The sequence below is a fragment of the Myxine glutinosa genome, chromosome 4, assembly GCF_964187855.1.
Source record: "Myxine glutinosa chromosome 4, kmMyxGlut1.1, whole genome shotgun sequence".
NCBI lineage: Eukaryota > Metazoa > Chordata > Myxini > Myxiniformes > Myxinidae > Myxine > Myxine glutinosa.
Window position 1 is genome coordinate 389285 of NC_136264.1, and position 24293 is coordinate 413577.

Below are 24293 nucleotides of genomic sequence, written 5' to 3' on the forward strand. Positions count from 1 at the left end.
CAAGAATGTATCAATTGAATGCAGGTTTATTAGCAACAACGATGAACAATCACCCATACCCATAACCCATAAGGTTATCCCCCGCTCTAGCAGGTAAAATGGCCTTAAAATGCCTGTTGTATACTATACAAGCCATTATCGTGTCGAAATGGCCAGATTGTGTTTGCACTGTTATTTTTGTCCTGCATCTCTTGCATGCACTTTTGCCTCCATTTGGATGGTGTAGCTTCCTCAAGGAAATGCAGGGTACATGGACATAGGAGGCCAAGGCCATTTGACCCATCATTTCTGTGCTTTATCTGTTTAATCATATTAATGTACTGTGTATATGTGTGTGTATATATATATATATAGGGTCCTGAAGGACTCACCTGGATCAGGAGTAACAGTCGCTCAAAACCCCCACAGACCCTGATATTTTTAATTCAGAGAACAAACTTTGATACAACATGGGCGATGAAGGTTGTGATCAAGTTTCTTTGAAATTGTGTGTAGTTTCGGAGAAGAGAGCAAATACCTATTTTGGGGGGGTAAAATATCCCTCCACCCCCTTAATCCCTCTTAGTGAGCGCAGATTTTGATGCGGCCAATACACCTTCATTCGGCATCAGATAGGAAGCTTTTGGCCAAGTTTCATCAAAATCATGTGTGTAGTTTCGGAGGAGAGAGCAAATACCTATTTTGGGAGGTCAAAAACACCCCGGTAATCCGCGCACATTTTGATGCGGTCAATACACCTTCATTAGGTATCAGATATGAAGCTTGTGGCCACGTTTCATCAAAATCATGCGTTTGGATCAAGCGATAATGACTGAAGTGTTTACTGACTTACCTACAGACACTGCTCGATCGCATAAGCTCACCAGACTAACGTCCATGTGAGCTAAAAATAACCGGCTCCAAGCAAGCAAGGTCAAATTTAACGTTTCGTTTTCTCACCAATTAGTGTTAAAAGGCTAGAAGGTAAGAACCTTCATTTACGAAGACGTATACCACTTATACAATTTTAGCCTGGTGTTGGCTTAGCGGTTAGGGTGCCGGCTTGGGATCCGAGGATCCTGTGTTTGAATTCCGGTCGATCGCTGAATTAACGCCAGAGGGGTTGACTCAGCCGGTCATCCTTCCAAGGTCGGCAAATTGAGCACCAGTTCACTGGTAATTCCCTGCGTGTCGCAAGAGGCGACCAACAGGGTTTTTTTGTTGTTGCTTTTTTTTCTTTCTTTTTTGTATACAGGATCGAGGCTCGTGAAAGAGCTAACACTTATCACACAAAAAATCAAACACATAAAACATATAATAAAGGTAGCGGTAGACAAGATGGGGAGAGAAGGGGAAGCACAAACACAACATTTGAGAGCAGGGACATCGGGAGATCTGTGGGAGGGAGAGGGCTTGGGAAGGGAGGGGAGCGGTGGAAGAAATATAAAACACATGGACACTGCAAGGACTTCCAGGAAGGAAGTTGGTATTTCAAAAAAGTGGAATTGGGGTGAAATTAGCAGGGGTAGAAAAGATCAAGGTTTTGGATGGGGGAAGATAAGAGATGGTGGTGAACAGCCGTTTTAAAGACCTGGAGGGAAGAGTAGGATTGAAGAGAGTGAGGGAGTTTGTTCCAGAGGCGGGAGAAAAGAGGAATGAAGGAGTGAAGGTGAGCAGAGAGCCTTGATTTTGGCAGTTTAACCAACAGAGGGTTGCTGGCAGATCTTGTGCGACCTGCAGGAATATTTGGAGAACAGAGCACAGAGAGAGCTGGGGGGGCAAGGCTGGAGAGGAGTCGGTAGAAGACAGAAAGACCACCAACCTGCCTGCGGTGAGTGAGTGAGTGAAAGGCCCTCAGAATCAGCTTCATCGTGGGAGATTCCAATGATTCTGAAAGTTTTGGTTTCAACAGCGTGAAGCCGAGCTAGGTGTGAGGCAGGAGCACCGGCCCAGAGGGGGGGAACAGTATTCCATTGATCTGCGGATGAAAGCCTTGTATGTGGTGAGGAGCTCAGGTGTCCCAAAGAAGGACTTCGCACGACGGAGGATGCCCAGTCGGTGACTGGCTTTGGAGGCCAGCTTGGAAATGTGGTTTTCCCAGGAAAGATGATGGCAGATAGTGAGACCCAAGAGATTGAGTGACAGAACTTCTTGGAGAGGATGACTCAGAAAGTGGATGGGAGGGTTGTCCAGTCGTTTGGAGAGACATAGTAAGAGTGTGAGGGTTGGTGGCAGGAAGGGCATCCGGCCATAAAACATTGCTTCAAAAAGGGACCATGGTGCCCGAAAAAGGCCAACCTCTGCTCTGCGGGGAAAAATGGCCTCAAAAATGTGGTTTTATACCACTTATACAATTTCAGCTCATTATAAACGGTTATTTTTGTGACAAATCAGGAATAATAACCTAATCCCACGAAGTCCATTTTGATGCAAGAACATGATCAACCTGCTTTAAACAAGAATGCAGATTTGTTTTGCTTAAATCACTGACCAAAGGGTCAATTTCAATGTATTAGTGTCTCAGGCTCAGAGAGGAGCTTCATACATATTATGTACAGGATTAGGGTATGGGGGACATCCTTATACAAGGACATTATAGTACATGATGATGAATAAACATCATAATGGATACACAGATTTCAGATGGCTAAATAGATTTCAGTAACACCAGTTATCTGCTGAGATGGGAACGCCAAACAGGCCAATCCAAGCATCACCTTCAGAAAGTCGTCAAAGCGCTTCTGGTCACCAACTAGGTGAGCAAGGTACGATACAAAGCAAAAACCTTTTTCATAAGGCGTCTCATTGTATGTGTCATCTGGGTCCACACCTAGAAAACAAAGAGGAAATGGAAGAAAATGCTCAGCATTGGGATTGCACAAGACCAAAACCTGAATAGGTCGATGGTCTTGGTGTTTAGGACTTGGAACATGTATCTGTCCAAGCTGGGTGCAAAATTAACAATTCCCTGGGGCAACCAAAATTGCAGTTAGGCATCCAAGTTTTGCATCCAAGTTCGGCATCCAAGTTCATTCATTCATTCATTCATTCATTCATCCAAGTTATGATCATCAGTAGTCCACTGGAAAATCATTTTTTCAGCAAAACACAGGTGTCCTTTGCTGAAGCGCCATCACCGGTGAGACAGGTACCAACACACGGCCTAAGGAGAGACAATAAGGAGCTTGGGACATCCTGTGGGAGGAAGGATTCTGTTAAGCAGATGATGTCCAGTTTATCACCACGGTCTGGATTGAGAAATCTGTAGGGTTGGAGCTGAGGCTTCGGATTGAGACATTGCCCCAACATTCCCTCACAAATATCAGGGTCTGACTGTATCTTACTATAATTCACCAAATGTCCCTCTGTCTGTCTGTTCGAAGGTACCGTAAAAACAGCTGAACGGATCGCAAAGATATTTTGGGTGGGTAATCCTGGGATCTCCAGGAGTAAAATAGGCTATTTAGTTTTCCCAATGTCAGCTTTGGTCTCCAGCATTCTCAGGTTTTGACTCGCACATAACATTCGCGTTCGCATAACGTTCATTGTGACGATGTTCTCATTGTGACGATGTTGTTTTCCCGGGTGCAGCGCGATTGGTGCAGCCGTTTGTGCGGCACACGGGAAAGCAACATGTCTCCATCGATCGCTAACAGATCGCTGTCTCCATCGATCTTGCCAAGGCCGTAACAGCTATCGGGTCAAAATCCTTTTAACTGTTGATTTGGTAGTTACACGTATCGGGAATTTGGTACACGTATCGGGAGTACATACGACATAGCGATTGTGAACACGATTATCGATCACGATTCACGATCATGATCATCACGATCATAGTGTATCGATCACGATTTGAAACACGATGGAATAATATTTACCGATATGAACAGTGATGTGGCTTTTATTGAAATTCTAAAGATACTGTTTAGATTTTGATGATTTACGTGTGATATGATTCAATGGATGTTTTTATGAATCGTTTAAAATAAAAAAAACCTTCAATTTCTGATATTTTGCCTTTTCATTTTGGCCTCCCAATTGAAGCCCCCCCCCATAGGCGGGTACCGTTGCTAGTACACACATAATATATTATGGCCGCGGGTTTCAGGGCTACTACGAGGGGATTAGCCTCCGTTCCCTCCCAAACTTACCTTTCCCTCCCAAACTCCGTTCCCTCCTCCACTCCAACATGGATATTCTATTAAAACCCTACGTCTCTCCTTGATTGATACTCTTGGCTGTTGGCAACTCTCCTGACTGTTCTTGTGTAAATGTTGAAGCAAAATACCTTTTTAATAAGCCTGCCATCTTGTTGTCCTCACCAACCACTCTCCCTGTGCTATTCCTCAATGGGCGCACATTTTTAGCCGCGTCGCAGACGCTGGTCATAGAGTGCCCTCTGCTGTTGTTGTTGTTCTTCTTGTTCTTCTTCTGCTTCTTGTTCTTGCAGAGAAGACAAAACCTCAAAGCTCCACCCATTCTGGGAACCATAGCTCCACCCATTCTGGAAGAGGTTTCATATAAACAAATATCCACCATTTTATTAACTCGCATAGCTTTGAGGCCTGTTTTGTAGGCCCGTGGTGTCTTCCTCTCTCACACAGTTTTATTTCAAATCAAATTCGATATATCATTTCATTTTTCACAGTTGCTAACATAGTTTTAGACTCGGTTGAAAAAAACCGGGAAGAAAATCCGATGAAAGTTGCCCTTTATAGAACGAAATGAATTCTCAAAGGCCTGTAACTTCAAGTACATTGAGATATATTTTTTTTAAATCGCGGCATGGTCAGTCATACACCGCCTGAAATAACAGACGGGAAAATGCCGAGATATATTAAAAATTCGTCGCCACACAGGAAATTGCCGAGATATATTTTCACTTTGCACAAAAATAACATCAAGTAATCGAATCAATAGGAATGTCCTGTGCCTATAACATCGACGTTATAGGCACAGCTGCATCTAGGCATTGTGTAACATCGACGCGGCTTTTGTTTTAATTAAAACTTTTTGTACTTGTTATACATAAATAATGCCTTTTTTTTTTTTTTTTTTTTTTTTTTTTTTTTTTTTTTTTTTTTTTTTTTTTTTTTTTTTTTTTTTTTTTTTTTTTTTTTTTTTTTTTTTTTTTTTGTATACAAGGTCGAGGCTCGTGAAAGAGCGAACATTAATCACACAGAAAGACAAACCGACACATAAAACGTATAACATAGGGAGCGGTAGACAAGATGGGGAGAGAGGGGGAAGGACACAAACACAACATTTGAGAGCAGGGACCGAGAGACATGGAGACATCGAGAGATCTGAGAGAGGGCGAGGGCTTTGGGGGGGGGGGGGGGCGTGGGAAGGGGGCGGTGGGAGAGTTATAAAACATATGGACACTGCCAGGACTTCCAGGAAAGAAGTTGGAATTTCAAACAAGGTGGATCTGGGGTGAATTAGCGGGGGTAGAAAAGATCAAGGTTTTGGATGGGGGAAGATAAGAGATGGTGGTGAACAGCTGTTTTAAAGACCTGGAGGGAGGAGTGGGATTGAAGGGAGTGAGGGAGTTTGTTCCAGAGGCGGGAGAAAAGAGGAATGAAAGAGTGAAGGTGAGCAGAGAGCCGAGATTTCGGCAGTTTAACCATCAGAGGGTTGCTGGCAGATCTTGTGCGACCTGTAGGAATATTTGGGGGACAGAGCACAGAGAGAGCTGGGGGTGCAAGGCCGGAGAGGAGTCGGTAGAAGACAGAAAGACCACCTACCTGCCTGCGGTGAGTGAGTGAAAGGCCCTCAGAGATAGCTTCATCGCGGGAGATTCCAATAATTCTGAAAGCTTTGGTTTCAACAGCGTGAAGCCGAGCTAGGTGTGAGGCAGGAGCACCGGCCCATAGGGGAGAACAGTATTCCATTGAGCTGCGGATGAAAGCCTTGTATGTGGTGAGGAGCTCAGGTGTGCCGAGGAAGGACTTCGCACGACGGAGGATGCCCAGTCGGCGACTGGCTTTGGAGGCCAGCTTGGAAATGTGGTTTTCCCAAGAAAGATCATGGCAGATAGTGAGACCCAAAATCTTGAGCGACAGAACTTCTTGGAGAGGATTGTTGAGAAAGTAGATGGGAGGGTTGTCCAGTCGATCTTTTCGGAGAGACATAGTAAGAATGTGAGATTTGTCAGGATTGAAAGACATGTTCCACTTGTTTGACCAGTCTGTGATTTTGTCCAGGTCTTCAGAGAGTGAGGAAGCAGCAGACTGCCGATCTGAGGGAAGAGGAATGGAGCGGCAGAGAGTGGAGTCATCAGCAAAGAGATAGAGAGGATTTTCGAGAGAGTCAGAGAGATCATTGATGAAGACCAGAAAAAGCACGGGGCCCAGAACACTGCCTTGGGGAACTCCAGCCTGAACAGGAAGAGGAGATGAGAGAAACCCATTCAGGGCCACACGTTGACGACGACTAGAGAGGAAGTCCGCCAGCCATGCGTGGAGATTTCCATGGATACCAAAGGAGGAGAGTTTGGTGAGCAGAGCGGGGTGCCAGACCGTGTCGAAGGCACGTGATATGTCGAGGGAGACAGCTCTAATTTCCTGTTTGGCATTGAGGACCTCCATCCATTGTTGAGACAGCAGAAGCAGCATGTCCAGAGTAGAGTGACCTGGTCTGAAACCAAATTGATGATCAGAGATCAAGCCATTGGAGAAGAGGAAAGATTTCATATCCGAAGCAATGATGGATTCCATGACTTTGCTGATAATTGGAAGAAGGCTGATTGGTCTGTAGTTGCTAGGATCTGTTTTTGCACCTTTTTTGTGCAAAGCGGTGATGTTGGCTGATTTCCAAGCAGATGGCAGTTGACCTTGAGCAAAAGAGAGGGTGAAGAGAACAGAGAGAGGGTGAGATAGAGCAGCAGAGCAGGATTTTAGGACCCGTGGGCTGATGCCGTCGGGTCCAGTTGCAGAATCAGAGTCGAGGGTTGACAGAAACTTTTCCACCTTGTCAGGAGGAAAGGACACGGAGTCCAGGAGCAGCAGGGTACGACTGGGTATGGTGGGTACAGAGAGGGATGGGTTTGGGACACAAGATTTAGAGGCAAACACAGAGTTGAGGCATTCAGCTTTTTCACGTGCGGAGTCAGCTGTGTAGCCGTTTGAGGTAAGGGAGGGGATGGAGGGGGAACAAACACCAGAAACGGATTTGACCAGACGCCACCAGGATTTGGAAGAGGGAGACAGATAAGAGAGTTCGGTCTTGAGAACGGAGAGATATTGTTTCCTGGCTCTCCTGAGGGTGGACACACACTTGTTTCGGGCTTTGTGAAAGGAAATGAGATTTCCTTCCGTTGGATTTGCTTTCCAGGAGACGAAGGCAAGTTGTTTCTGGGCAACAGCCTCACCACAAGATTCCGTGTACCATGGACGGGAGGAAGGGTATGACAACTGAAGACGAGATGGGATAAATCTGTGCATGAGAGAGAGCAATTTACTTTGGAAGAATTCCCAGGATGAGTTGATGTCAGAGGTGGTAGAGATGGGAGACCAGTCCAGATGATTGATGGCTGCTTGAAGACCGTGCCAGTTGGCCTGAGTGAAATGCCAGACTCGTCGACGCTGAGCAGGCTCCCTGAGGATGGTCAGAGAGATGTCCACTTTAACAAGGACATGATCAGATGATCCGATCGGAGCAGAAGAAGAGCAGCAGACATTTTCAGGGAAGTTAGTCATAACCAAGTCCAGAAGAGAAGATGTTCCGTTGACTGAGATCCGGGTCGGGAAATTGACAGATTGTGTCAGTCCCAGTGAGTCGCAGAAGTCCTTTGCTGAGGAGCCATGGCTGGTGAGAGAGGTACCCACACCCAGCCAACTGGCATGATGACAGTTGAAATCACCACATATGAGGAAGAGAGAGTTGGGATGAGTAGATAGAAGTTGGTCCATATCATCAGACAGCGAGATGTAGATGGAGTCATCACTGTTTGGTGGACGGTACAACACACATATGAACAAGAGGTGGGAGCGAAGGGGAAGCCGTAGCCAGAGGTATTCCTGGGGGTGAGGTGGAGAGAGTGCAGTGCAGGGCGAGTGAGGAAGAGAGTTTTTGATAAAGATAGCAACCCCGCCTCCAGGACGAGGCTCAGGTCTATCATACCGGAGGAGGGAGTAGCCCGGGAGAGATACTATGGAATCAGAGACATCATAAAGGAGGAAAGTTTCTGTTAAGCAGATCACGTCTGGTTTGACAGAAGCAACCTGTATGGAGAGATCAGTTAAGTTTGAACGAAGGCCCCGGATGTTTGAGGTCCATACCGTTAATGAAGAGGAAGGGGGAGCATCAGATACAGAACAGGGGGGAGGAGGGGTAGGGTAAGATGTGGAAGAGGTGGAAGAGGTAGGGAGAGCTGTTGAAGGTGTGTCAGAGATTTCAGAATAGCTCGGAGAAAGGGAAGGATGGGGCGGACAAAAGGTTTGATGGTGATTGGGTGAGCCACAATGAGGTGTTATTTGAGGAGGGGGAAGAGCGAGGCAGAAGGTTGGGGGAGATGGAGGTGAGAGTTTGAAGGGGGAAGAAGCGGGGAGGACGCTTTGAGGAGGGGGAGTGAGAGGGGGGAAATTGAGAAGCAATGAGGGTGGGGAGATTTGAAGGGGAGGGGTGAGGGGGGAGTTTGGGGGAGGGAAGGGGCAAGGGGCAAGGGGAGGGATTTGAAAGGGATGGGATATGGGGGAGATTTGGAGGGGAGGGGTGAGGCAGGAGTCTAGGAGGGGAGGGGCGAGGGGGCGTCTTGGCGGGGAGGGGTGTTTATTATGTTTAATATTCTTAGCGAAGCCTGGCGTTGGCTTAGCGGCCAGGGTGCCGGCTTGGGATCCTAGGATCCTGGGTTCGAATCCCGGTCGATCGCTGAATTAACGCCAGGGGGGTTGACTCAGCCTGTCATCGTTCCGAGGTCGGCAAATTGAGTACCAGGTTGCTGGGATGAATGATCACAGTGTGTACCCCGATTTAGAAGAGGTACACCGTATCCCCGCACATCGTAAGAGCGTGACCAAGGGTTGGCGTCAGGAAGGGCACCCGGCTATAAAAACATTGCCTCAAACAGGGAACCATGATTGTCATGGGCCAGCAAGGCTAACCCCCGCTCTAGCGGGGGAAAATGGCCTTAAAACGATCATTCATTCATATTATTCATTCTTAGCCATGTCCTTCTCGTACTCTTTTGGCTTGCCGATTTATTTTCTTAATCAGACCTGCTGACACCCATGCTTATTCAAGTCCGACTCAAGTCCTGCTAAAAATGTTGTCTGCTTATGTACTATACAAGACAGCCGTTTGTCTGTCTGTCTGTCGCCATTTCTCTCACAGATGGCTGAACGGATCTTCATCAAACTTTCAGGGGTTCATCAGTGAATGCCTGGGAGTGTTTCAGGCAAAAAAAAAAAAAAGTTTTTTTTAAAAATGAGAAATCAAAAATTAATAAAACCCCTCTATCGTGCCAAAGTCTTTTTGATTGAAGAAGAAGAAGAACCGCCTATAGAGGCCATTTTTCCCCGCAGAGCAGGGGTTGGCCTTTTTCAGGCACCATGATCCCCTTTTTGAAGCAATGTTTTATAGCCAGATGCTCTTCCTGCCGCCAACCCTGGTAGTCGCCTCTTGCGACATACAGGGTATGTGACATCAACCAGTGAACTGGTACTCAATTTGCCGACCTCGGAAAGATGACAGGCTGAGTCAACTCCCCTGGCGTTAATTCAGCGATCGACCGGGATTCGAACCCAGGATCCTAGGACCCCAAGCCAGCACCCAAACCGCGAAGCCAACACCAGGCTTTTTGATTAATGACAGTTATATACAAGTACACATTCGCATAAATAAATACAAAACAATCAACGGACATTTGAACACAAATAAATCAAACAATTCCGGAAGCGGTCGACGTAGTTGGAAAGGTTTCTTCTTCTTCCTGACCGTCATCATACTTAACTCAGAAACGTGATGAACGGCACATTCAGCAGCAGATATTCAACAAAAAGGTAAAATGATGATTTGACATTTGTGATGGATTCTGATTTGGACGTAATTGCTTTGCCATTATATTTGCCCTCATTTCAAATACTAGGGCATGCCCGTACTATATATATATCTAAAATTATATCCCCCCCCTCTATTTACATGAAATGGTTTGGTCCATTCGCAAAGCCAAAGCGAACGGCTTGCGAGTACGGTGACAATCCCCCCCCTCTATTTACATGAAATGGTTTGGTCCATTCGCAAAGCCAAAGCGAACGGCTTGCGAGTACGGTGACAATCCCCCCCCTCTATTTACATGAAATGGTTTGGTCCATGAAATGGTTTGGTCCATTCGCAAAGCCAAAGCGAACGGCTTGTGAGTACGGTGACAATCCCCCCCCCCTCTATTTACATGAAATGGTTTGGTCCAAAGCGAACGGCTTGCGGAGTTTGGTAAAGAAATCGCTATAGCTCGGTAACTACTTCTCCGATTAATATGAAACCTTGAAAAGGCACATCCTCGGGTCCCCAGCAATATACCTGGCAAGTTTCAAGTATATCGGACCCGTGGTTGTCGAGAAACAGCGGTCACAGACAAACAAACAAACACACAGACACACAGACACACAGAGATTACTGGAATTATAGATAGATGTTAATGTTTGTTTTTTGCTTGAGCAATGCCAGGTATTCGAGCTATAAACACTTTTATACTTTACTCGGGGTACAAATACAAATACAACTTTGCCTAGCGGGTAATAAAGGGTACGTGGCCTCGGCTTTATGCAGGGGTGTGGGGGACCGGGGGAGGGGCATAAATTATGTATGTAAATGTGTAGCGTGTAGTGCCACCTGGTGATGGTGGCATAGGGTATTACAATTTCCTTTTTTACCTGGGCAACACTGAGGTTAAAGCACTCTTTACACAGGTAAATTTTTCCTCCTTTCCTACCCCTCCCCTCCCCCAAAACGGAGGGGCCTGTCAAAGCCACCCCCCTCCCCCCCAAAAGATGTATATGTAGTATATCTTTCCCCTCCCTCTCCTCTCTCTCCCCTCCCCCCCCCCCCCCCCCCTGGTGACGCCGGGTACTCCTGCTAGTCCTTACGCTCCTTACCTCCCACTCAACAACCCTGGTCTCATTCTGTTTCTGGATCTACACGCCATTGACATATACTTCCTTGATACACTGCACATTTGCTCCTTGAAGGTTTCCCCTTTCTCTGATGCCGACTGGCCTCTTGTTAGCTTCTCTGATTTCCCTCATTTTAAATGGTGTGTTATGCCCTTATACAGTTACTAAAACCACTCAAACACAGCTAAGCTTCAGACGACCAACAACATCGACAAATTATCTGGTAACACTGCTCTGCACGTCATCACGTGTTGTGGAGTATTCCTTGTGCAGCCGGCAGTTAGGCCACACAGTTTCTCACCTCGTAAATCTCCATCCACAAAATTATAATCAATAAATAAAAATCTGTTTTATCGACTCAACTGTCCGTAATCATCAGAATTCATACCTGACTCTATCTTTACACGGAGCTTGTTCAGTGGATGCTTTTCTCCTGTTGTGTCAATGTGCTGGCGAAGCAAGGCCCGACCAGTTGCTGCCTCCAAGCACATGTATGCTTCTCCTAAACACACGGTCAGTAATTACACCAAATTACATATTCAAAGAAACTACAACCAACCTTATCAACACACCAAGCAAACTAGAGGTTTCAGGGAACCTGAACTCAACTGGTCTATATTAATATGGTTAGAATCAGTATTTGATCAGTATTTGAGACTTTTAGAGCTTGGACGTCGTCCAAACTGATGATGTTTCTGGGTCAAGTCATGTCATAGGTCACGACGAGGTCATTTTTCGGACATCGTCAAAACCCGTAATATGTGTGTTGAGGTTTGTTACATGCTGTCTGCACACCAAGTTTCAGCCTTCTAGCTACATTAGGAAGTACCAGATTGACAAAAATAGATTTTTCAATATGGCCACCCTGCCGCGCCCATTTTTGGGCGTGCAACGCCCAAATACAATCCCAAACTAGTTTATGTCTTAAAGATGCTGCATAACAAGCTTCATCACATTTGATCAATATTTGTGACTTTTAGAGCGTAGACGTCGAATTGTTTACAGACGACAGACAGACAGAGACAGACGACGGACGACGGACACTGGGTGTCGACAAAAACTCAGCTGGACATAGTCCACTTGAGTTAACAAAGCAAAATCATAGTTTGGTATTTTTACACTCCTGAAAAAAAACCAAATCTCTGGTTTTTAACTCAACTGGACTATGTCCAGCTGAGTTTTTGTCAACACCAAGTGTCCGTCGTCTGTCTGTCTCTGTCTGTTTGTCGTCTGTAAACAATTCGACGTCTACGCTCTAAAAGTCACAAATATTGATAAAATGTGATGAAGCTTGTTATGCAGCATCTTCAAGACAAACTAGTTTGGGATTGTATTTGGGCGTTGCACTCCCAAAAATGAGCGCGGCAGGGCGGCCATATTGAAAAATCTATTTTTGTCATATTTTTAGCACAAATAAACGATTTAGTTTGTGGTTCTATTATGCATATTCTAACCATATTGATATACTACCTAGACCAGTTGAGTTCAGGTTACCTGGAACCTCTCCAGTTCAGTGAGGAGTCAATTTCACCAAGAGCGTCACCAACAGATGCAATGTTTGTAAGGGAGAGATGAATCGAGTAACTAAAGAGAAGGGAGGATGACAGGAGAAAGGAGGGTGAGGGAATGTGAGAGGAGTGGAGAAAGAAGTGAAAGAAGCCTTGGATGTGATATAGTAGGGTCAATATATGAAAAAAACTCGCCTAACCCCCAAAAAATTTATACAAAAGGTTTTTCAATGGATTCTGGTACCATTGGGCATGCTAAATAACATACAAAAAATCTAGTAACATCTGACTTCCGGAAAGGGGTCATTTTCAAGATGGCGTCCAAGATGGCCACCAGGAGCTTAAAATGGCCATATCTCAATTATTATTCAACCTAGAAAGGTGGTTTTGGTGTCTAACCCTAGGTTTTAGGGCCCAAGGAATCCAATTGAATCAATAAAATTACCATCAGTTAATTATTTATTGACAAGTCCAAGATGGCATCCCAAGGTGACATCCTGATCCACTAAAATGGCTCTGTCGAATAGTAGTCAACCTAGAGAGATTTTTTCAGTGTGTATACCTAGGTTTAAGGCACCCAGGAAATCATCAAAGTTACTTAAATAAGCACAAAGTAATCAGGTAATCCAGTAAGCCAGGTTTATCAGCCCATTAGGCATTTGTTGTCTTATACAGTTAGTCGCTATTCATCATCATCCTCCGACTCCTCTGGAAGAAACTTATGTGGATTGTCACATTCTTCAAGTTGGCACGGCAGTAGTACATGGTAGTCCATATCGTCTACAAGAGCAGAGGAGTGTCTTGCAGGCAGTGGAGCAGTTACAATGAATGACCTTCAAGAGACTGTCTGGAGCATTACAAGTGTACATTTCTTTTGGAAATGTCTAAAAAAGATGGATTTTGTTTATGCATACATGTACCAAATAATATACTTATTCCTTTTGAGATGAAAATTAATTGTTTGTCAGATTTTTCAGTCCCCCCCCCCCCCCCTCCCCCTCCCCAATATAAAATAGTCTGTCCCTTGCCATAACCTCTCAAGCTTTGTACAAACCTTTGTCTGTAATGATCACTGAATACTGTGGACTGGAGTCACAGGCGGCAGTGGTGCAGACACATTACACTCTTATCTCCAATCTGAAACACACACTTGGTTCATTAGCTGGTGAGTCGGAGGATGACGATGAATAGCGACTAACTGTACAAGACAACAAATGCCTAATGGGCTGGTAAACCTGGCTTACTGGATTACCTGATTACTTTGTGCTTATTTAAGTAACTTTGATGATTTCCTGGGTGCCTTAAACCTAGGTATACACACTGAAAATATCTCTCTAGGTTGACTACTATTTGACAGAGCCATTTTAATGGATCAGGATGTCACCTTGGGATGCCATCTTGGACTTGTCAATAAATAATTAACTGATGGTAATTTTATTGATTCAATTGGATTCCTTGGGCCCTAAAACCTAGGGTTAGACACCAAAACCACCTTTCTAGGTTGAATAATAATTGAGATATGGCCATTTTAAGCTCCCGGCGGCCATCTTGGACGCCATCTTGAAAATGACCCCTTTCCGGAAGTCAGATGTTACTAGATTTTTAGTATGTTATTTAGCATGCCCAATGGTACCAGAATCCATTGAAAAACCTTTTGTATCAATTTTTGGGGGGTTCAACCATATATTGACCCCTCTAATAAGAGCAATTGGCGGGAAGGCAAAGAGCATGTGTCGAGCAATGGGGAGAGGGTATCAAAAATTCCACCATAGTCCAAAATATACGAGCCGATGAAAAAACAAAAATCGCACCCATGTCCGAAGGAAGTGGTTCAGTTTGCCATTTTTTATATGAAATAAGCAAAGCATACAAACAAACAAAACCCATTAGAATTACCCTATAGAACCCTTTAGACTTGCCCATTAGAAAACTATGAGAATTACCGTTTAGAACCCTCTAGACTTGCTCTTCAGAAACCCATTAGAATTACCCTTAAGAAACCCACTTCAATCACCCTTTAAAATCCTTCACAATTACCATTTAGAACTACCCTTTACAACCCTTCAGAATTACCCTTTAGAACCCGATAGAAGTACCCTTTAGAACCATTTAGAATTACCCTTCATAAGCCCATTAGAATCACCCTTTCTAAACCCATTGGAATCACCCTTTAAAAACCTTCAGAATTACCCTTTAGAATCACCCTTTAAAACCCTTCGGAATTACCCTTTAGAACTCTTTAGAGCAACAAGTTGTTGCCCTTTAGAACAGCACCGATTATTTAACAGGGCGTTGCGACAGCCCAGATTATTTAAGAGGACGTTGCTACAGCTCAGATTATTTAACAGGGCGTTGCTACAGTACAGATTATTTAACAGGGCGTTGCGACAGCACCGATTATTTAACAGGGCGCTGCGACAGCACCGATTATTTAACAGGGCATTGCTATAGCACCAATTATTTAACAGGGTGTTGCTACAGCCCAGATTATTTAACAGGATGTTGCTACAGCTCAGATTATTTAACAGGGTGTTGCTACAGTACAGATTATTTAACAGGGCATTGCTACAGCACCGATTATTTAACAAAACGTTGCTATAGCACACATTATTTAACAGGGCGTTGCTACAGCTCATATTATTTAACAGGGAGTTGCTACAGCACAGATTATTTAACAGGACATTGCGACAGCTCAGATTATTTAACAGGGCGTTGCTACAGTACAGATTAGTTAACAAGGCATTGCTACAGTACAGATTATTTAACAGGACGTTGCGACAGCACAGATTATTTAACAGGACGTTGCTACAGCTCAGATTATTTAGCAGGGCGTTGCTACAGTACAGATTATTTAACAGTGAGTTGCTACAGCACAGATTATTTAACAGGACATTGCTACAGCACAGATTATTTAACAGGACGTTGCTACAGCTCAGATTATTTAACAGGGCATTGCTACAGCACAGATAATTTAACAGGACATTGCTACAGCACAGATTATTTAACAGGACATTGCTACAGCTCAGATTATTTAACAGGACGTTGCTACAGTGCTGATTATTTAACAGGGAGTTGCTACAGCACAGATAATTTAACAGGACATTGCTACAGCACAGATTATTTAACAGGACATTGCTACAGCTCAGATTATTTAACAGGACGTTGCTACAGTACAGATTATTTAACAGGGCATTGCTACAGCACAGATTATTTAACAGGGCGTTGCTACAGTACAGATTATTTAACAGGGCATTGCTATAGCACAGATTATTTTACAGGATGTTGCTCCAGCTCAGATTATGTAACAGGACGTTGCTACAGTACAGATTATTTAACAGGGCATTGCTACAGCACAGATTATTTAACAGGACGTTTCTGCAGCTCAGATTATTTAACAGGGCGTTGCTGCAGCTCAGATGATTTAACAGGACGTTGCTACAGCACAGATTATTTAACAAGACGTTGCTACAGCTCATATTATTTAACAGGACGTTGCTACAGCACATATTATTTAACAGGACGTTGCGACATCAGATTATTTAACAGGGCGTTGCTGCAGCACATATTATTTAACAGGACATTGCTACAGCACATATTATTTAACAGGATATTGCGACATCACAGATTATTTAACAGGGTGTTGCAACAGCACAAATTATTTAAAAGGACATTGCCACAGCACAGATTATTTAACAGAGCATTGCTATAGCACAGATTATTTAACAGGACGTTTGCTCCAGCTCAGATTATTTAACAGGACGTTGCTACAGCACAGATTATTTAACAGGACGTTGCTGCAGCTCAGATTATTTAACAGGACGTTGCGACAGCACATATTATTTAAAAGGACGTTGCGACATCACAGATTATTTAACAGGGCGTTTCTACAGCACAGATTATTTAACAGGGCGTTGCTACAGTACAGATTATTTAAAAGGGCGTTGCCACAGCACAGATTATTTAATAGGGCGTTGCGACAGCACATATTATTTAACAGGACGTTGCGACATCACAGATTATTTAACAGGGCGTTGCTGCAGCACATATTATTTAACAGGACGTTGCTACAGCACATATTATTTAACAGGACGTTGCGACATCACAGATTATTTAACAGGGCGTTGCTGCAACACATATTATTTAACAGGACGTTGCTACAGCACATATTATTTAACAGGACGTTGCGACATCACAGATTATTTAACAGGACGTTGCGACATCACATATTATTTAACAGGACGTTGCGACATCACAGATTATTTAACAGGGCGTTGCCACAGCACAGATTATTTAACAGGGCGTTGTTACAGTACAGATTATTTAAAAGGGCGTTGCTGCAGCAAAGCTATAATGGCTCAAATGACTTTACTGTAATCATAAGGGAATGACATCACAGTTGATGGCTATTTAGACTGTTTGTTTATGTCAAGTCCACATCTTAGTCGTTATGACTATGACAGATGTCAGACAGCGTTGCCATTGGACAAGACCCCAGGAAGAGAATTAGGCCAGCTATGATCATTCTTTAATTAGACCATGGGCTCCGTCATTCAAACCGAAATGTAGATTGACATCCAAATATTCATGTTCTGAAGCATTCACGCCCTGAACAAGCACGTACGCATCATGAAAGCAGGTGTAAGTAGAACGGCACTCGGTAGAGCGCAAAACTCCGCCAGGCTGAATAGTTTATGTTTTGTATGCCGCCGATAGGCCGGATCTGCATCCGCACATTAACCAAAACATCATCAACTTCTTCTCGTCACCTAACCAACTCATTCACCAAGTTGTCATAATTCATCCACAGGTGTTTGAAATGTCATGCTGCACATCGTTTTTGGCCCCATCTCTCAATGGTGAAGAATCACTTCAAGAAATTTTAAATATTCTAGTATCCGGATCCAGATCTTCACCGAAATGTAATCAACCCGTCCTCGTCACACACCCAACCTGTCCACCAACTTTCATCCGAATCCGACCACAACATTTTCAGATGTCCTGTACACAGACAGACAAACAACAGAAACACACAACAGACAGACAGGGGTGAAAACAAAACCTTAATCCATCTTTGATGGTGGAGGAAATAAAATTCAAATTAATTAGGGATCAAAGCTGAAATCAACAACACAATGGCCACCTGAGTGAATATGCCATTCTTTCTCGTAGGGTGCTAAACAAAGACATATTTTGTGAGAACTCAACAACATGCTTATAATTGGGAGCCAAGGAAAAAAAGTTACTTTATTTAAGAAAAAAAATACAAATAATAAAACTTTATCATGAAAGCTGAGGTTTTGGGGATCCTTGGTTTCATTAAGAAAAGGTTCGATTACCAAAAAGCATTGTCGTAATACGACGCTGGGCGTACATCGTGAAACCTTCGTTCAACCAGAACTCGCCCCAGTCAGCATTCGTCACAAGGTTTCCAAACCAGCTGTGGGAGATCTCGTGGATGAGCACATCGACAAGGGAACGATCTCCAGCCAAGAGACAAGGTGTGACAAACGTGAGGCAGGGGTTTTCCATCCCCCCATAAGGAAACGATGGAGGCATGATCAAAATATCACACCTGCAAGGGAATGAGAGGAGCAACCAGTCAGACAGGTATTCAGAGGAAAATGGCTCAGGGATAAAAGGTACCATGAGCCAATGATCTCATAATTGATGTTAGAATAAGTCCTCTCATAATTACCTAATTAGCGCTGTTATGATAGATTGTGCAGACCCTTATCTTCCTGCCATCACTCTCCATTCATGTGCTACCCAGCTACGTCAATAAAAGTAATTCTCCCATGCCGCGGGTTTTCTGTGCGTGTGCAATCGCATCTTTCATGCAGCCATTCTGTGTACACACACACACACACACACACACACACACACACACACACACACACACACACACACACACACATATATATATATTGTTGGGGTTTTGAGAACCCTGCACTGTTTAAAGTGTTGTAAATATACCCTTTGTAAATAATTTTGTGTAAATACCTCCATTCATTGTCAAGATCAAAGGTCATCCCCTAGTTAGTCCACATCGCAACACGTAGCGAACCATAGGCCCTCTTCGTAGTTATTTCATGATTATGTGTTTCAGGTAGGGCTGTGTTTCCAATAGTTTGACTCTGCATTGCATTAATCAAATAAGATAGGCCCCTTTCAATTCCCCAATCGCCTCACCCACGTCTCCGGGATAATACCTGGACCAATAATCCTGATCAATCCCACCCCGCAAAAGAGCGTTACAAGTACCAGGACCGGTCGGACGGCCAGCTTAACAGGACAAGGGGATGAACCCCCCCCTTGCTAACGGGAGTGCCGTCCCCCGGATCCGTAACAATATATATATACACACACACACACACACACACACACACACACAAACACACACACACGTTCAAATGTCTTAGGCCACACAAGTTTTTTTTACCAATTTGTAATATCTTTCGCAGGTAACGTAAAGCCACACCCACACCATGTCCAGGATATCAAACTTGATGAGATAATATAATAGTTTTACACAAAGAAGGTATTTCCCAAAGTGAAATAACCTGCAAAACAGGTATTTCCAGATGTGGTATTCAAGCAACAATACAAAAGGTTCATAAGACTTGGAAGAGTTGAAGATAGAAAACAGATTTGAAGGCCAAATAAACTCATCAAAGCAGATGAGCAATACTTAAAGATGATTTTATTAAGAAATAGAAATGGAATCAGAATGCTGAACTTGCACAATAACGGGCACAGATGTCACAAATGGACGAATCTACTGTGAGAAAGTCTCTTATTAAATGTGTTTCTGCATCAAGGTAACAAAGCTAACACACTGAAATATGCCAAACAACATCAAAGGTGGGATGATAATGAGTGGGGAAAGGTACTTCGGAGTGACGAATCAAAAAAAATTTGGAACAATTTTTTGGAAAAAGGAGAAGGCAGGAAATGAGGAGTGTTGGGGAGAAGTTTAAGGATACGTGTTTACAACGTAGTGTGAAGTATGGTGGAGACTACAGGTTTGGGGATGTATTTCTACTGCTGACATTGGTAATTCGAAGAGAATTGAAGGAACAGTGAATGCTGGCAAGTATAAGCAAATCTTAATCCACCATGGCATCCCATCAGGAAGGAGGATACTTTGGTGCTAACTTTGTTTTCCAGCACAACAACGGCCCCAAACACATTGCAAATGTCATTAAAAACAAATTTACAAAGAAAAGCAGAATCAGGAACTCCACAAATACTAGAAATGCCCCCTCTGTCCTGAAACTGAGATTATTTGGGCAGGAAGTAAAATGAAGAACAATCCAAACTAGAAAGCATCCGAAAATGCAAAGCCCGTCCGCATCCGCTTCATATCGAGACGCAAACAGCTTAAACAATTAAGAAATGAAAATTGACGCTAGTATGCAGCCTTGACCTTTGACCTTTTGATCTAAAAAATAAATAAAGACACCAGCCTTTAGCTTTTGATTGGTGAACCAATTCAGTGGCCAAATATGCAAATTGTTAAAATTTCAGGTAAATGGCATGAAAATGGATGATTTTATGTGACATTGGCCTTTTAATAATAATAATAATAATTCATTTATTTTGTATAGCGCTTTTCCAGAAGCCCAAAGGCGCTTTGACAGAGTGGAAAACATAATGCATAACAATACATGAAAACAACAATTGCAAAAAGACAAGAATCAATAGGGAAATATTTAAAGCAAAAGGAGGGAGAAGGAGAAGAGATAGTCAGGGGTTAAATGCTGTGGGTTGAATGTTGAATGCAGAGTTGAACAGGTGGGTCTTTAGTGATGTTTTGAATGTGGTGAGTGAGGAGGAGGAGTCTCTGATGGTGTGAGGTAGTGAGTTCCAGAGGGTGGGAGCAGCGATGGAGAAGGCCCTGTCCCCCCAGGATCTGAATTTGGTCCGGATGGAGGGGGTCAGGAGGTTGGTACCAGCAGAGCGGAGGTTGCGGGTGGGAGTGTGTCTGGAGAGGAGGTCAGCCAGGTAGGATGGGGCCAGGTTATGGAGGGCTTTGTATGTCAAGAGGAGGATTTTGTACTGGATTCTCTGGGGGATGGGGAGCCAGTGAAGCTTGTAAAGGACGGGGGTGATGTGGTCACGGGTCCGGGAATGGGTGAGTAGACGGGCAGCGGAGTTCTGAATGTATTGGAGTTTATTGGTGATTTTTGAGGGTGAACCATAGAGGAGGCTATTGCAGTAGTCCAGACGGGAGGTGATGAAGGCGTGGATGAGGGTTTCTGCAGCCGTGGAGGAGAGCGATGAGCGGAGACGGGCAATGTTTTTCAGGTGAAAGAAGGCTGACTTTGTGATCTGTTTAGTGTATTTGTCGAAGGAAAGGGTTTGGTCAAAGATGACGCCAAGATTCCGGATGTGAGGGGAGGTGGATACTGGGATACCGTCGATGTTGAGGGCAAAGTTATGGGTGGATTTTGTGAGCGTTTTTGGGCCAATGATGATTATTTCAGATTTATCACAGTTAAGTTTGAGGAAGATGATTTGAAGCCAGGATTTTATTTCAGTGATGCAGTTTGTCAGGATAGAGTGGGTGTCGGTGGAGACGGACTTGGTGGAGATGAAAAGCTGGATGTCATCGGCGAAGCAGTGGAATTGGAGACCATGACAGCGGATTAAGTGACCGAGGGGGGACAGGTAAAGGATGAAGAGGAGGGGGCCAAGAACTGAACCTTGGGGGACACCTTGGGGGAGGGGAGCAGTGGGGGATTTGCAGTTATTGATGGAGATGAACTGGCGTCTGTCAGAGAGGTATGATTTAATCCAAGAGAGGGCAGTGCCGGTAACGTTAAAGGTGGATTCAAGTCGGGTGAGGAGGATGGTGTGATCGATGGTGTCAAAGGCAGCGCTGAGGTCGAGGAGGACGAGAATGTTGAGGTTGCCAGCGTCAGAGGAGAGGAGAAGGTCGTTGGTGATTTTGAGGAGAGCAGTTTCAGTACTGTGGTTGGAGCGGAATCCGGATTGGAATGTTTCATACAGGTTATTGGCAGAGAGATGATGTTTGAGTTGAGTGGCTACAGCACGTTCCAAAACTTTTGACAGAAAGGGTAGGTTGGAGATGGGTCTGAAGTTGTTTAGGGTCAGGGTTTAGACCAGGTTTTTTTAGAATGGGGGTAACAGCAGCAATTTTGAGGGAAGGTGGGACGATGCCTGTAGACAGGGAGGAGTTTATTGTTGCAATGATAAGTGGAGAGAGAGCAGGGAGGGAGGCCTTGACAAAGCTGGAGGGGATGGGGTCAAGAGTGCAGGTGGCAGTTTTCATTCCTATGAGGAGTTCAGAGAGGTCAGTAGGGGAGATTGGGGAGAACCGAGACAGGGGATGGCAGGACAAGGGGGGGCAGGTGGTTGGAGGGGGAGCGGGTGCGGCGGTGGTCAAGCTGTTGTCGATGTTGTCAATTTTGCGTTGGAAGAAAGAGAGGAAGGAGATGCAGTTGTCTACTGTGAATGACTGGGTGGTGGTGTTCAGGGGGCGGAGGAGTTTGTTTATTGTCGAGAAGAGTGCTTTTGGGTTTCCGGAGCCAGAGTGGATAATTTGAGAGTAGTAGGCGGAGCGGGCGTGGGAGAGGGCATCTTTGTAGTGTTGTAGGTGGTCCTTGTAGGCTTGGGAGTGAACTGTGAGACCCGTTTTATTGCGGAGTCTTTCAAGTTGGCGAGCACGAGTTTTCATCAGGCGGAGTTCAGGGGTAAACCAGGGAGCAGAATGGGTGAAAGAAACTGTTTTGGTTTTTACAGGCGCAAGCTGGTCAAGGCAGGAGGAGAGAGTGTGGTTGTAGTAGTCAGTGAGGTCGGAAGGGGTGTGGAGGTCAATGAAGGGAGAAGTGGACATTTTTTCAGAGAGGGTGAATGAGAATGAGGTAGGTGAAAGAGCGTTTAGCTTACGGAAGTTGATAGTGCGATAATGCCTTGGTGTTGGGGCGGGGATGTTGATGGTCAGAGTGATGGCTAAGTGGTCAGAGAGGGTGAGGTCGGAGCCAGAGAGATGGTGCAAATTTAATCCAGTGGAGCAGACAAGGTCCAAAATGTGACCACGGATATGCGTAGGAAAGTCGACATGTTGAGTGAGGTTAAAGCAGGTGAGTAAATCAGTGAAGTCGGTGGTTATTGTGGAGTCAGTGGAGTCCATGTGGATATTGAAATCACCAAGGAGGAGGATTGAGGGGGAGAGGGAACATAGCTGGGTCAGAAAGTAGGAGAAGTGTCGAAGTGTCTTCTAAGTGTCTAAGAGAAGTGTCTTTTGACCAAATTATTAATTTGTCTTGTCCATATACTCATAATAAAACTTTGTTGAAAAATTGATGACAAAACACACACACACACACACACACACACACACACACACACACACACACACACACACACAACTGATGACTAATTAACCACAAGATATTTTTGTAACAATATTATTTTTATTAATATTATTACTTGCAAAATCGAAGATTTTTCAAGTATATTGGTCAGTTGCGTTTGTGGTTCTGCCTGTCAGTCACTGGCCTACAGGTCACAATTCTAAACCGATTGTCACAAAACTTTACCAAGTTGTATCGGTCGTCTCAATTGAGAAGCCTATTGATTCTTAGGTCATAGGTCATCTGGAGGTCAAATTTCTAAAATCACCATTTAAAATCTGATTGACTTGGAAATTGAATAGCATTTGTATATTGAGTCACTAAATTGGGAAATGAACTATTTGAGGTCAAAAGGTCAAAGGTCAACTCAAGGTCACATTTTTAACATCCATTTTCATCTAAAAAGCCGGCAATTCTCAACCGATTGACTTGAAAATTGAACAGCATTTGCATATTGAGTCATTAAATTGGGAAATACTATTTTTTAGTTCAAAAGGTCAACTCAAGGTCAAACTTCCAAAATCATCATTTTTCATCTGAAAACTGTCAATTTTCATCTGATTGACTTGAAAATTGAACAGCATTTGCACGTCGAGTCACTAAATAGGGAAACCAACTATTTGAGGTCAAAGGTCAACTCAAGGCCAACCTTCCAAAATCGTCATTTTTCATCTGAAAAATCGTCACTTTTCTTCCTATTGACCCGAGCTTTGATCAAGATTGTCAATTTTAATCTTGATGAAATGGACAATTTGCTGTATCAATGGAATTTTTTTCTTGGGGAGTGGGGGGTGATGGTGGATTTTTCAAGCATCGTGCTCCGCATGACGTCTTCTTGTTATTATTTTGGCCTGGTAGGGTAGCCAAGATGTATTAGGCACACTCACCCCAGAGCTGTCTTTGCTGGGGTTTAAATCTCAGCCCGGTGTTTCACAGGCAGGGCAAGGCATCAATGTGTGTGCGTCCCTCAAACGGACATTTGGTAATGATAAACTTCCCCGCCAATGTATCTTGCTCGTCCTCTGCCCCAATATAGCTCATCTGATCATGTGCTCGTGAAGGTCAACATCTCTACAGCCATTCTCAGAGAACAGACCCAGCGAGTCTTGCAGTTCACTCAGGCAAACTGACAGAGACTGCAAGAAGCAATTGGACTTCAGGACTAGTCTATATCTATCACTCCTGACATTAATTCAGTCTGGGAATTCTTCCACAGAAATCTGCTCTCCATGAAACATATGTTCATCCCGTCCCCTCTTCAGTTATCTTACCCATCCTCCTGCTCTTGGTACTCGGAATACTGTGTTGAGGCAGTT

The 24293-nt window shown here is 44.1% G+C and overlaps 1 protein-coding gene across 3 annotated transcripts in view; it reads right to left on the minus strand.

The window, feature by feature from the left end:
• The window catches only part of RNPEP (arginyl aminopeptidase), a 55532-nt gene that overhangs the window by 12393 nt on the left and 18846 nt on the right, over nt 1-24293 (minus strand). For all 3 annotated transcript variants that reach the window (XM_068111827.2, XM_078775362.1, XM_078775363.1), the window contains 3 exons: nt 17935-18170; nt 11479-11592; nt 2697-2809 (listed from right to left, as the gene is read on the minus strand). In XM_068111827.2, coding sequence (XP_067967928.2) covers nt 2697-2809; nt 11479-11592; nt 17935-18170 — 463 coding nt within the window. The remainder of the gene's footprint in view (nt 1-2696; nt 2810-11478; nt 11593-17934; nt 18171-24293) is intronic.